Raw genomic sequence first — 15,127 nt, 5'->3', positions numbered from 1 at the left:
ATGAAACAACAATTTCAATATGTGCAATATACATATAATAATCCTACATATATAAATATACAACTAAGTTGTCAGTTAAACAACTATAACTATCTATACATATCTATTAATAACAAGTAGTCATCGAAATCATCCAGCTCCTATGCCACCGTATGGCCTCCACTACAACACTTCAGTCATATCCCTACCCTGCTCCCATACCACGTATGATCATTGTAGTTCAAACCATATGAAAATACATAAGGATAAGCTAGGAAAAAGAAACAACACACATATATATATATATATATATATATATAGGCACACAACCTAGGAACAGTACATCATCATCTCATCTTCAAGAACACAACAACCAAACATCACAACCTACAACACAAATCAATCCAACTTTGAATCAACACAACATACATCTCATCACAATTCAACGCAACATATGAATTACACAATCATCTCAACACATCACATGCTCAACACAATAATTATATGTTTCGTCACACATTTTAACTAGGAAATCTCCTACAACACAAGGTGAGTAGTTTAAGTGGCTTGATCCTACCGAATCGAAAACATAGGGTGATCTTTTTAAGCTTACTAGATCAACAACAAATTGGATATAAATCCACAACATAGCAACTCAGTTTCTCAGATGTCTCCACTTAAACAAGGAAGTATAGTACTAATGTCAAGATAGAACAATTGGGTAAGGGCCTACCACAACTTTAGCTAGCTTAACTAAGCCCCCTATGTGATTAACTCACCGCCTATCCACCAAATACTACAACCTTTCGATACTCAGTCAGGAACTAAGTTCCTAACCTTATACTTTACTCAATTGGTCACTTGTAATTAGTATAATTTGACATGACCCCTATATTGTGATCGCTTCATACACGTGTGTCTTAACCTTACCCACATACAGTACTAACAAAGTCCTAGAGGAGAAACAAAACAGTATCCACTTTAAGGGTCAACTTTTCAAAAAGGGATTTTCAAGAAATTGGGTTCTCGGAGCATTACAACACAATATCCATACAATGGGATATGCAACTTTCAAAAATATATCCTCTAGTCCTAAGTGGTCAACACATCTCAACAATACAAATCAACAACACAACTCAACAACACAGTAACTCATTATAATTTTCAACACAACAACTCAATCAACGCATAACTTTTCAACTCATATCACCATCATCACAACATATTTACAACACTATGATCAACATGCATCTCAACAACACATCAACATTATTCATATAAAATTATAACACAGCTACACAATTTCACAACATACTACTGAACTCAACTTTCAACTTCACATCATGTCAACTTAAACAACATACATCTTTATAACATTAACATCTTAAGAAACAACATCATAAATCAACTTAAGCAATTATAACAACTAACAACTTAATCATTTTTCAACAACTAATAAATCTTAACCAAATCACTTATTGTGAAATGACAACTTTCACATAAAATAGTGCATAGGAAGTTCTAATACTCATGTTATGTTTATCCTTATCTCATATGAAAGACAAGAAGATTTTCTACAACTTTCATGAAGAACTTAGGTTCTAATTCCATCAACTACCATTTTGAAAATTGTAGAAACTGTAACAATTTGCCTAAATACTGATAACTTGACCGTTTCTTACTGAAAAGGTCATAACTAGAGTTCTATACCTCCTTTTTGGGTAATTCCAATGCTATTGGAAAGTTAACATCCAAGGTTACAACTTTTATGAAGACCTTAAGACCAAATTGGGTAATCTACCCTCAGCACTACAGCACTCAATTCAATGTTCCAACATTGAATTTCTGCCAGCTTTGTTTCTTCCCAAGGCTGCAACGCTCAACTCAACATTGTAGTTTTGGATCTCTGCCAAATTAGTTCCTCCCAAGGCTACAGTGCTCAACTCAGCTCTACAGTGTTGGATCTCTACCAACTCTATTTTCCCCACAATTGTGGTGCTCAACTAGCGTTGTAGTGTTGAGTGTAAAATTTTATGCACTTCCATGGCTTCCCCCCTTCATTCCTCACCTACATTTCACCAATTTTCCCCCTAAACATGATCTGCACTCATAATCTCTACTAGATTTTTTCAGGCAACGCAGAAAACCATAGAAATTTCAACATGCATGCATCAAAACTTCAAAGAGATCATTAAGAACATCAAGATTTTAGTTTCAACATGCAACCAACTTTAAATCCATCCCCAAAGCTACATTTTTCATAAATCCTACTGGTTTTAAGTTCTCAATTCAATCTACAACCCAACTATTCAACAAAACCCAAAATTTCCCACTTCCCTTACCTCAATTCCGAGTTCTCTGAAGAAGAAAAAGAAGAAAAGAATGGATAACTCCGAGGTAGAAGAATATAAGAAAAAGATGATCTCGCACTTGAAGTTCCCAACCTTGGAGCTCGAACTTTCTCACCCCCTTCTAGTGATCAGTTGTGAAAAATGGTATAAGGAAGGAAGGCTAATGTGAAAAGTGAAAGGGAAAAGAGAAAGGGAAAGAAAGAAGTAAGTTCTCTCCCTTCAAGTCATATTTTACACAACGTACTCTTAGGATCTCCCAGCTTTAGAACTCTCAACAACAATTGTCAAATCAAATAATAAGATTATGAGATGACAATGTTTCACGCATGATCAATTATAGATATTATGTATCAATTTTTTCGCATTTACATTACCAAATAACTTTTTGTAAAATATGAAATTAATCAATCAAATTGTTAAATTTTTTAATATTATCTTTTAGTTATATATACTAAATTTCACATAAATGATTAGAGTTGACTTAATTGTTAGAAAATTGAGAAAGATATATAAAGACTTAAATTGGATCTTCATAATTGTCATTATAATATTTTTTATTAATACAAAAAACTAAATTTCACATCAAACAAACATTTCGTTGGTATTTGTTTTATTTATCAACATTAATTAATATGTTATCAAGCAACAAACATTTACTTATATTTTAAACTAACATATTATTTGTCAAAATGAAGTAACGTGACAAAGCAACAATTACTTTTTAATTTGTAAGAAATTTTATAAATCTAATTTACTTTATAAGAGCTTTCAATTCAGCATTCATCGTTTAATTTCATATGGTCAGTAAGTTTTGAAAATAATAATATTTTAAGGCCAAAATTTGAACCAATGAAACCACTGTTTCACGGCTTATGAGTTCAACCGGTTGAACTATGATCGATTAAAAAATAATTAAATTTATATTTTAATATAATATAAAATTTTAAGCAAAAAAATATAAAATAATAAGTAGAAAACAAGATATACAAAATTGTAAATTAATTTAAATAACTAAACTATATGTTATACATGCTAAAATTTAATAATAATAGATAAATAATTTATACTTTTGTGTAATATTTAGATATGTATTTTCTTTATCATAAAAATATTCTAGATTAAGTTACTATTTTTTTTTTTAAAGATACTAGTTGAAACCAGCCAAGTTGGTTTAATTTCTAAAACAATAATAAATATAAAACCCTTTCAATTGATCTCTTTATTCTTTTATACATAGCTTATGCACACACTCGCGAACACATATATGATTATTAACATGTCTAATTATAAGTCTTTATTTTACTGATAAATTGTAATTCCTTAAAGAAATACAAATTTTTGAAGGGAATACGGTACAAAAGCTTAAATATTATAACTTTAAATAAAGGAGTATTTTTGAGTTTTATAGATATAAAAAATGTAATTAAAAGAAGAAAAAAAATACTAAAAATAAACAATCAAATTTTGGTAGAGATTAATTATTAATAAATTTAATAGATGTTTTGTGTAACATTGTACGTAGTAAGTTAATTGTTTATAGTTTAGTTAATGCTAGAGAGAAAAGTATATAAGACTTTCTCTGAGGACAAAACCTCATAAGTTCATTTTCAAAGAAATTCTATAGAGAAGTTTTAGAAAGAAGGACTCTGGGTCCGTGAGCTCATTTATCTCTCAAATTTCTCTATTTGATTATTCTTCTTCTCTAGATCACTAATCTCTTCTGTCTCTTCTTTGAATTCAGGTTAGAAAGCTTGATTTTAGTGGATTGAAGTCTACAGGTCGACCGTTTGAAAATTCTTCTCCTTCTTCCTCTCTTAGCTATTCTAAGCCAATTTTCAAGTAAGGAAAGTTGAGTTTGGGGTTTTGGGTTGAAAATGTGGAGTTGTTGAATGAATTAAAGGTTAATGTTGGTGGATTCGTGAAATCTGCAATTGTGGGGAGGATTCAAGGGGGTTTTGTGTGGAAATTGAGGATTTTTGTTGTTCTTGAGGCAAGGTTAAAATGTGATGATCTTCTTGAGTTGTTGTGGATGCATGTTGTTCTTCTTGGATTTTTCTGAGCTATATGATTTTAGTGTTGGAAGTTTTTTAGGTTGCATGCCTTGATTATTGCATGGGTTGAGAGGATTAAGAGATTTGAGTTGTTCATCTGCTGGTATGAATTTTCTAGGTTTGGGATGTTGAGCGTGAGTTTTCACGCTTAGCGTGACAATTTGGGAGTGTTGTTGGGAATCTGGGGCTAAGCGTGGGATTATGCACTTAGCGTGAGAGTTGAGTTGTGCCTCTGGAAGGTTAATGTTGAGCGTGGGATTTTGCGTTGAGCGTAAGAGTGAGTTATGCCTCTAGAAGGCTAACGCGGAGTGTGAGATACTACACTTAGCGTGAGAGTTGAGTTGTACCTTTGGAAGGCTGAGGCTAAACGTGAGTTTCTGCGTTGAGCGTGGGGACTTAGTTTAATAAATTTCTTTTCTAGTTAAGTTGGTTGCTTACATGATAGATGAGTTATATGTTGTTAAAGTTGTTATATGTTGTATAGTTAGTTCATATGTGTATGAGATATGATGTAAATTGGTGCTTGATTCATATGTATGCTTGGTAATGATATATATGAATGTTTAAGTATGATATGATAGGTGTGTATATTTATATGAGGATGATATTAATCATAATGGTGGATTGACCATGTATGATGTTTGATGCATTATTTTCATGTGATGCCTTATGGCATGTGACTAGCTTAGGACTTGAGGAGAGGGAAAAATATTTTTGAACTAGAAGAGCACACATATAGTCTCTTGAAAGTGGTGCTTGGATAGACCACTGATTTTGGGTGAGAGTGGTGCTTGGATAGGCCACAGGTTTGGGTGAATCTCCTCTAAGTCCTTAGCTAGTGTTGAAGCGGGGTATGAGGTTGAAAGTTATTCCCTTAACCAAGTACTGGGAAGGTCGCATGGTTCCTAGCGGATAGGTGGTGGGTGAAATCCATAAGTGGCTTGGTAATGCATGCCAAGGTCGTGAGAAGCCTGTACCCAGTTGTACTATTCCAGACGGTGGAACCAGACTTCCAAGTGTGTAAGTGACATCATCCGAGTAAACCCGAGTGGGGATTAATATCCTGATTTACTGTGACCGAGAGGGCGCATTAGGTGTGAAAACGGTTGAAGTGGTTTCGGTAGGATGAGATGTCACTTATATTACTTTGTTGTTAGAAAGATCTCCTAGGTGAATGTGTGTCAATGCATTAGATGATAGATATGCATTGATATCTTTTTGTGTTGCTTAATTGCATGATTGTTGTTATGGTGAAGTATATGGTGTTTGACTTCATGATGTGGTGACTCGATGATTGTGTAGCATAGTTTGTTCTTATGCTTGTATGGTTATTCGTTGAATTCTAGCTTATCCTTCTATTTCCATGTGGATGAACTATGATGATCATACTTTGTATGACAGTAGGTTAAGATTAGCTTGGAGCTGTGGTGACCTTTACGAAGGTATGAGATTTTTGGTCCTAATGTCATTTTGACATAGGATGTATTAGTTATAGGGCTTGACCGACAGCAGGACATTACTTTGATTTTTAGATGATTGTATATATTTATATACATATTTTCTAGATGGTTTGTATATATAAATAAAGGTTTTATTTATTTTACTCGTATATCCATATATGCATTATTATTTAGTTAATGATTATCTTGATTGACTAGTATAGTTATATGATTCACAGAGTGTAAAGGTCATAGCAGATCGTTACATGTTGCACCAATAATATTGATAAAAAAAATAAAACACAATACTCAATTTTAAATAATATGCCTTATTTTAAGAGTTGGGTGGTTAAAAAAATTGATCAAATTTCAGAATTATATGACAGGAGATGGTGGTCATAGTTTAATATCATTGCTATGTTGATACTTAAATGTAAATATTAGTATATGAAGTATCTTTTCTCAGCTATTTCAAGGATTTAATTTTGATAGACACTTCACTTGAAGTTTATTTACATAATTTAATTTTGAATTACTATATTATTAAAAAATATTTATGTAATACAATCTAAAATGTTTCACTTTGTGGTTATGTATAAGCACATTAAAAAAAATATCAAACTTTTTATAGTTAAAATGCATGAAGAATAAGATTTTTTTATATTCTCATTTTATAAATATTTTTTATATGATCAAAAATATTTCTTAATAACCATCAAATAAATCTCTTTCAAAAAAATAAATATATAAAAAGTGTTATTGACAAATTGGTATAATAATTAGAGACTTTAAACTTATACATCGTGAGTATGATTTATTTAAGAGAGAATTATATTTTCATTATTAGAAAATTTTCATATAGTGACACATGTCCTATAATGATATAATATGTGTCACTAAAAAGTATTTTTACTTACATATATACTAAATATAATATATGTTGGTATATTGTTTAAAAATATTAATATTGATTATAATGACATTCAAAATATGTTGTTAAATCATATTTAAAATCAACACTTAAATTTTATGTAACTATATATTAAATAAATAAATATCTACATATATTATATCTAGTAACACTTTTTATATGTCACTATATATAACATTTTTTTTATAATATTTTAACTTCTAACATGTATAAAAAGAATCATCATGTTAACTACCATTGCATTACAGCAAAATGAGATGGATTTATGATATATTAAACTAGGAGATACTGTAAGGAAAAAAAAGTATTTATTAAAGAATATTTTTATAACAAAATTATAATCTCATTAAATGTAATTAATAACCAAAATCAATGTATAATAAGTTGTTACAACTAATTTTCTCCTAACATTATTTCTACTATATGTGTACTTCTTTTACAAAATACACTAAATTCAATTTAAATCAAACACATTTATAATATGATTTGCATTAAGATTTGAGAAATAGTGATTTTTCCCTTCTTTGCATGTGTTTTTTTTTTTTTAGTTAGCAAGCAATAACATTAATGAAAAAGATTAAACTTCTAAGTCTTCACATATATATTTATCTCAAACCCTACAACTAGGTTAATTTCAACTGTTCTTCTTCGCATGTTTATATCTAGATAAGAGAAAAATCTTCTCTATATTTATATTATAAATTTTTTATTTTTTATTTTTAATTATGAAGATATTTTGGTTGTATCTTGCTTTTCTTGTAACTTTACCATTATTCAGCTTATTTATACATATTTTAAAATTTTAAAATTTCATTTTATATTACATTTTCCCTCTAAATATAATTTTTTTTTAATTTTTAAATAATCTTTTATTCCAAAATTTGTCTATTTATTATTTTGTTCACATTCATAATTTATATGTAATAAACGTCAATAAATTGGTGAAAGCAGAATTGAGTTGACTCGGGCGAGTGGCGCACTCGTGTGCTTTTAATTAGGTCACAGGTTGGGGTTTTTTTAAGGTTTAAAAATCCTTGTTTGACTCAAAAGCAGGGAAGGGTGGAGAAGAAGGTGAAGAGTGAGTAGATCTGAGTGTGAAGCAAATTCTCCCAAAGTTTTCATTTCTTTCAATCAAAAGGGTCTTCAAGAGATGCTCTGAACCTTCTTCTACTTTTCTGGTTCTCCAATCACTCTCACTCTCACACTATGCCTCGCCCGTGTTTCAACAAGCTTGTTCTTCCCATAACCCTCCAATCCAGACAACTGGTACCCCCTTTTTCTCTCTCATTTAACTGCTGCTTTTCTTTTTTTGTATGTGTGGAATTGGTTATGTCATGTTCTTTGATTTTTTGATTTGGGGTGCTTGGTGAGGGTTGCAAGCAAAAAGACTTTTTCTGGCACCCCTTTGCACCAAGTTTGGATTTTTTGGTCTTTTGATTCTCTTTGGGGGTGGGTGGGGGAAGTGGGGGTGTTCATGGATTTTCTGTTAAGATTCTAGATAAAATGAATTGTGCTTTCCAGAAGTTTGAAGAATGTTTCTTTAAGGTTTTGTAATTTCTTGAAAAGTGGGGTTGAACTGAATGTTGGTTGTAGAATTAAAAGTGTGTGATTAGTTTACCTCTTTATCCTAACACTGCATGCATTACATATAAACTTTGCTATTGTCTTTGGTTGGGTATTCTTAATTGAACAATTTTCCCTATACTCGCTTTGTTGGTTGTTTTCTTGGAATTAGACTGTGGTGGGAGAAGGAATAACTACTAATTAGTAATTGCCTACTCTCGGAGTGATATATGAATCTGACATAACTAGTGACACAGAAATTGAGGATGTGCTATCATCCTGTCAGATTGATTTCATGATAAAATTTATGCTCTTGGGTGTATTTCTCTCTGTAAATTGTAGAACTAGTTGGTTATTTACATTTATATAGCTTTTTCCCACTTTAGGTTCTTCAGGGGAAGAAATAAAGTTTTAACTGAAGGACATTTTGAGCGTAGTTATCAATCTTGGCGCGTAGTGGCTGTCGCCAAAAATGCTATAGTGGTGAAACACAGCAGTTTGGCTGCTATTGTGATATTTTTTATTCAGATTATATCATTTACATTTATTTATATTTATATTTATATTTATACTATATACATATAAAAGCTAAAAAATTAGGTAAACTATGTAAAATTCATGACATGCTCATGATTAACAATTTAAAAGTCATTTTTAAGCGAAATTTACAAGTGAATAACAAAAGTAAAGGAAACAATGTCTTAATTGTTAAAGTTTGAAACAATTTATAGAAGCTGTAACCAGAGGCGCAACATAGAGAAGGGGAAGCCAATAAACAGGGAGGAAGAGAAGAATGAAGAGAGAAGGTCTTGAACAGTTGAGAAGAAAAGAGTGGAAAAAATACAAGGGGTTTGGATTTCTTAACATTTTGCAGTTTCAAGGGAAAAAATTGGCTTTCGGCCCACCAAACTGTAGCAGCACTATAGCGCCCCAAAATTCCACCTTTTCAGCTGCGAAAGCAGCTGTGATGTCCACAACAGAACAATGCCCCATGATGGAAGTTTCGTAGCTGTTGATGGCCTACGACAGTGTACTATTAATTAACTATGGTTTTGACATGTCTACTTAATAAATATAAATAAAGTTGTTTTGTTGCTTTGAATGCTAATTTCTTCATTGAGCACACTTGCACTTTCCCTTGGCACTTGTTCTGGAAGAAAGGAAAGAACTTTATTATACCGTTGAGAGATTTTTTTTTTCTTGTTTCATATCTACTCATGTTGGTTTGATTTTAATATTAGATTTATGCAATTGTGTTTTGAAGATATTTCCAAGTATTTGCAAGAGACTCTTGAAGGGAGTGAGAACCATTTTTAAGTGAACCTTAAATTTATGTTTGACAATTATATTAGAAGTTTCACTAGTGTAGTTACTGGTTCTTGCTCTAATGAGATACAATTTTTCGATTGCGTTAGCTGGCTTCTCAGTTGTTTGCTGACTGCTGACAATTTAAGAATGAGATTACTGATTCTTGCTCTAATGAGATTACTTGTTCTTAAAACACTAGGCTTCTTTCATAGCATACTTATCTTATTGTGGTAGCTATAGTTCTGGATAGCAGCCCCCAAAATGCTACATCAGAGATGGCTGCTATATTGAAGATTACACTAAATGAAATTTGCTCAAAATTAAAGACTCATTCATAAAAAATACTGAACAGTGAGTGGTTGAGCAGTAGAGCATAGGGTGGGGAAAAAGAACAGACCTGAAAGCTGCAAAGAGGGGCATGCTTGAGGCTGAGTAGTGGCTGGCAGGTGTCAGAAAATGCCTGGAATGGCCAGAAACACTGGTGATTGATAGCCTTGAGCTTGTGAGTGGATGTGAGATGAACAGGGGCTTGCTTCAGATATGGGTAGTGTTTGGAAATGAATGAAGGAGGGTGTCAAACTGAAGGATGCCAAATATGTTAGGAAAATATTGAAATATAAAAAAATTGAGGTCTGTGATTGGCTATGATTGGATGTGATTTTGGCTGTGAATCTTGATTCAATGAGTGCATCATAAAATTGATCGGCAAATTGAGCTCTGTAGTAACCTCAAATTGCAAAACATTGATAACCTTGCTGTCTTGCTGATTGCTTGTAAGACACTCTGCACAATCATTGTTAAAATTCTATATACACTATGTTTTCAAATGGTGTCCATGGTGAATTGGTGTTACAGCTGCAGTTGGTGTGACAGATATGGCAGAAGACACAACTTTTACAAAGATTATTGAAGGGATAAAGACCCTAGGGCTGTAATTTATTCTTCTAAGTCTTGAAATATCATAGCTTATCTCATGTCACTCATCTTTTGACGAGTCCCTCCCAGTCATGCCATCTCTTGACAATAATTGTTAATCACATTCAAATGTGCTGTTCTTGTGACATTGCTTGTACCCCTTCTCTTGATGTTGTGTCACGGTTTGTCATTGTGGCTCAAATCGTGATGCAAATTGTGCCGCTAACAACAAATAAAGGCTGCTTCAGGTGTTTTAGCACAGACGAAGGTGGTGATGAGAGTGGAAGGACTGACGTGATGGTTTGGCTGAGCTAACAAATCTGAGCTGTTGCCAGACTGCCTCTACCACCTCTTACCGCTACAGACCTCCAACTCTTACATTTGTGATCTATATCATGGGGAGTTATGGTTTCATAGACAGGCGCCGACACTTAAGTAGCATTTGACGGGTCCCGGGGAGTTAGGGTTTCAGAGGAATTGGGCCAATTGGGCCAAGTCGCCCAACTGTTTTTATGTTTTTCTCTTGTCTTTGTCTGGGTTTCTTGGGCCTCAATTTAAATCCAGTTTAGCTTCTCTCTATCTCTGTTTTTTCCTATCCTTATTCTGAATTTGGTTTTTCTAATCATACTGTTTTTCTTTTACCCAAAAAATAAAAATAAAATTTCAGATACTGTTCTTTTAAGGAAAACTTTTAGACATTCTCGAGTCTCTTGTTCCATGTTATTATTTTCCTATCTTACTATCTTCCATTTTTTTAGTTTCTACATAAGTTTGATTTTTCATTTACAAATTTTTTAGGCAAATATTTTCTTTATCCATAAATTCTGTTCTTCCTAGTCAACTTATGCTATGATACTTCTGATATTATCCCATTAATTTATAAATTTGGATACTTTTCATGAGTTTTATGTTTCTAGTTTGTTCATCTATTTTATCAATTTTCTGTATTCATTATATTTTTCAATTTTAGTATATTTTTTTGTATATAGATATATATTTATTTTTATAGTTGCTCTGCTTCCACTATGTTCTCCAATGTCATCCATCATATTTTTATGATGAATTTTGTGCTTGCTGCCATAAGTGCAGCTATCTGTCATTAGTAACATTGCCTATACACTTTAAAGTCGTGTTTACTTATAAACATAATGCTATAATGAAGGTTTACTGAATTGCTTTAGATGAATAGCATCAAAATACTCCATTACATACAAGATGTACAATCGCTAATTATAGGAAACTAAGTAAATGGGGAAATACAGGAATATGACAGCTATACAAATAAGATGAGAATAATACTGCTCCTAAATAGATGATATTTAACCTAAAAAGGAGATACTTTCCAACACACTCTTCATGAAGGTGGGGTTAATAGGGTCTTACATAGGTGAGAAGGGCATGGTGGGCCCATTATTCTCTTCATTGAATTTCCCAATCTTATAATTAATGGCATCATCATAAAGTTGGTGGAAATGGAATCTCCATCTTCAGTCTTGCATTGTGAGCATTTACTAATATTTGGTACCTAACCTGTATTTTAAATTTCAGAGGATTCCGGATAGCTTTCTGAGGAAATATGGGGCCCAGCTTTCTACAATTGCTACCCTCACTGTTCCTGATGGTAGTGTTTGGCGTATAGGATTGAAGAAAGCTGACAACAGAATTTGTTTTGTTGATGGCTGGCAAGACTTTGTTCAACGCTACTCCATCGGTGTTGGATACTTTTTGGTATTCATGTATGAAGGGAATTCATCATTCATTGTTCATATGTTTAATTTGAGTACTTCTGAGGTAAATTATCAATCAGCCATGAGAAACCATAATGAAGGGCCTTGCTTTGCCAATTATCATCATATTTTTGATGAAATGGAAGATGTAGACTCCCTTGATTTGTCAGATTCCTCATCTCCATTCCTTACTCCTGGTGCATTGCAAAACAAGGTTTTTGCTGGATCTGTTGATCAACTGACACCTGGGAAGAGTCATACTCCAGCTTTGCAGAATTTGTTCAATGGTGGATCAAAACTCAATCGGGTAAACTGGGGAGATGGTGGGAGTGCATTTTCTTCAAAGGGTGCCAATTCACAAGGCAATCAGTCAACAACTAGAGACATAGGTGTTCAGTTTAATGCTGTTGAGTTTAAAAGGTCCACTGACGAATTGAAATTGCGGTATTCTACTAATGAGGAAGCAGCTAATAAAACTGCAAAAAAGAAGCGGAAATCAGAGCCCAGTAAGTTTTCTTTCTGTCTGGTAATCTAAGGTGACTTTTTCCTTTTTATTACTAACTAATTTGGAAACTATAGATGGCGAGGAACCCTCTGGTGAAAATGAAGAGGAGGCCGAAATGCGCTATAGATTTTATGAAAGTGCATCTGCGAGGAAAAGAACTGTGACAGCAGAAGAAAGAGAAAGGGCAATTAACGCAGCAAAAGCATTTGAACCGACTAATCCTTTCTGTCGAGTTGTCCTGCGACCCTCCTATTTATATAGGGGATGCATAATGGTGAAATGTTGAATTCAATTTGTGATTTATCATTATTCTTCTTTATCATGTCATCTTGCATACTTAACTCCTGTTTCTGTTTTCCAGTATTTGCCTTCGTGCTTTGCAGAGAAGAATCTGAATGGGGTTTCAGGATTCATTAAGCTTCAGTTGTCCAATGGTAGACAGTGGTCTGTCCGATGTCTCTATCGGGGCGGCCGAGCAAAGTTAAGCCAAGGATGGTTTGAATTCACATTGGAGAACAATTTGGGGGAAGGTGATGTTTGTGTGTTTGAGCTCCTTAGAGTGAGGGAAGTTGTGCTGCAAGTTACGATATTTCGTGTTACTGAGGATGCAGGGTTGTTGAATTCTCCTCCTATGCAGCTACAGCAGCAGCAGCAGCAGTCGAGCCAAAACATGAGCCACACCAAGCTCTTGAACCCTCACTTGCAGCATCGCGTTAGTCCAACCAAATTGGTTAGAAATTAGCAGGGAGAGTTAATTCCTGATAGCAAAACCGTGTCAATTAGCCCTTGCTTCTGAGTGATCTGTTGTTCATCTCATTTCTTCACTTGGAACTTTGATGCTTTACATGTTCATAAACATTTGAACTTAGTTATTGTAGTTTTGATACAAATATCTTTTGCTTTTGACTTGGGTTGTAAATAGATTGTTCATTTTAGTTTATAAAAAAACTGAGTCGAAATGCTTGTGTTATTGCAGTTGGTTTGGGTTATTTATTTTTATCCACAAGTTATCTTTGTTTGTAGCTTCACTATGAAGGTTTGATTCTACTTAGCTGAAAAAAGTTTTGAATCTGATTTCCTTTGAAATTTTAATGTGTGACGAATTTTTATTATGATATGGATTTTTCTTCCATCTATAATACTACTAGATTTTGAAACAAGATGTTATATTAATAATTATATACTTCTGACAGAAATTTAGTACTTAAAGTGGGAACTAAATATATATTGATGGGGATGCTACATAATGCAGTGATGGTCTAATCCAAAAACAAAATGGAGGAACATTGCTTGTTTTCTTTAAATCAACTGAAATTATTTTATATTTGACCACATGCCTAGAGAAATAAATACCAAGGTGTATGGTTTTTCTCCCTTATTTTTCTGTTGGGTTTCGTTAATATCACTCTTTTAATATTTTTTTTATATATATTAAAACTTTTAAGATTTATTTAAGAATATTAAGGTGTTATAAGTTTTATTGAAAGAAACAGAAAGAGCGAATAATAATAAAGCAGATTTGTTTATTTGTATAATTTTCATTTTATTATACTTTTACAAATCTTTGCTTGGCTTAAATAATTGATGTAATATTTAATTACTTTTTGGCTTGATGAGTCAGTTGTTGAAAATATAAACTTATTTCCTTTTGCGGAAAAGAGAAATGTGTTGAAATAGTAGAATCCATTAATTGGAAGGTAGGGTGTTGAAAATTGGTTTGTTTGGGCTTATGTTTGTAGTAGAGACTTTTTTTGCTAAATGGACCCTACAGTAGGGCGCACAAAGCCCTTGTGTGCCATGCATGGCCACTTATGACAAGCCCATTCACACATGAACAAATTGCTTCTTTACTTCTTTGGTTTACATTTACTTTGGACCTTTTTCTTTTCTTTTTCTTTTCAAAATCTCAAGAATTTTGACCCCAAGTGATATGACATGACACTTGAAGCCTGACTTGTTCTTTGTTTACATATTTTTTTTCTCTTTCTTTTCTGTGTGCAAGTGTCAAATATAAGAAAAAAGACTTTTTTTTAGTAAAAAGAAAAATATTTGCATGTCTCCATCTGAACATGAAATTAGGGTTTTTTTCATTGTTTTTTAATCCTTCTAGAATAAAAAATTTTGTGTTTAAATCAAAAATTGAATTATAATTTTTAATAAGAAATACGACCGTCAAATTACTTAAATTATAACTTTTGATAATTAATAAAAAAAATATATTACAATAATACATGTGTGTACACCATGATAGCATAATAAATAGATAATTATCATATCATAATATCCGGTCATCATAAATTAATAAAATTGTAATGTTCTTAGTGAGTGGGGATTTAATTACAAGATTTTTAAATTATA

The 15,127-nt window shown here is 32.6% G+C and overlaps 1 protein-coding gene across 1 annotated transcript; it reads left to right on the top strand.

The window, feature by feature from the left end:
• Positions 1 to 7,763: 7,763 nt before the first annotated feature.
• LOC109808924 (B3 domain-containing transcription factor VRN1) lies at positions 7,764 to 13,739 on the top strand. Its single transcript, XM_020372119.3, has 4 exons — positions 7,764 to 8,017; positions 12,086 to 12,770; positions 12,844 to 13,043; positions 13,131 to 13,739. Exons 1-4 carry the CDS (start codon positions 7,958 to 7,960, stop codon positions 13,509 to 13,511), a joined length of 1,326 nt encoding a protein of 441 aa, XP_020227708.1. The 5' UTR covers positions 7,764 to 7,957; the 3' UTR covers positions 13,512 to 13,739.
• The last annotated feature ends 1,388 nt before the right edge of the window (positions 13,740 to 15,127 follow it).

Source organism: Cajanus cajan, chromosome 11, assembly GCF_000230855.2.
Source record: "Cajanus cajan strain Asha chromosome 11, NIPB_CcT2T_4, whole genome shotgun sequence".
Classification (NCBI taxonomy): Eukaryota; Viridiplantae; Streptophyta; class Magnoliopsida; order Fabales; family Fabaceae; genus Cajanus; species Cajanus cajan.
Note: the sequence above shows the minus strand (reverse complement) of the source record. Positions and strands in the feature narration are given on the sequence as shown.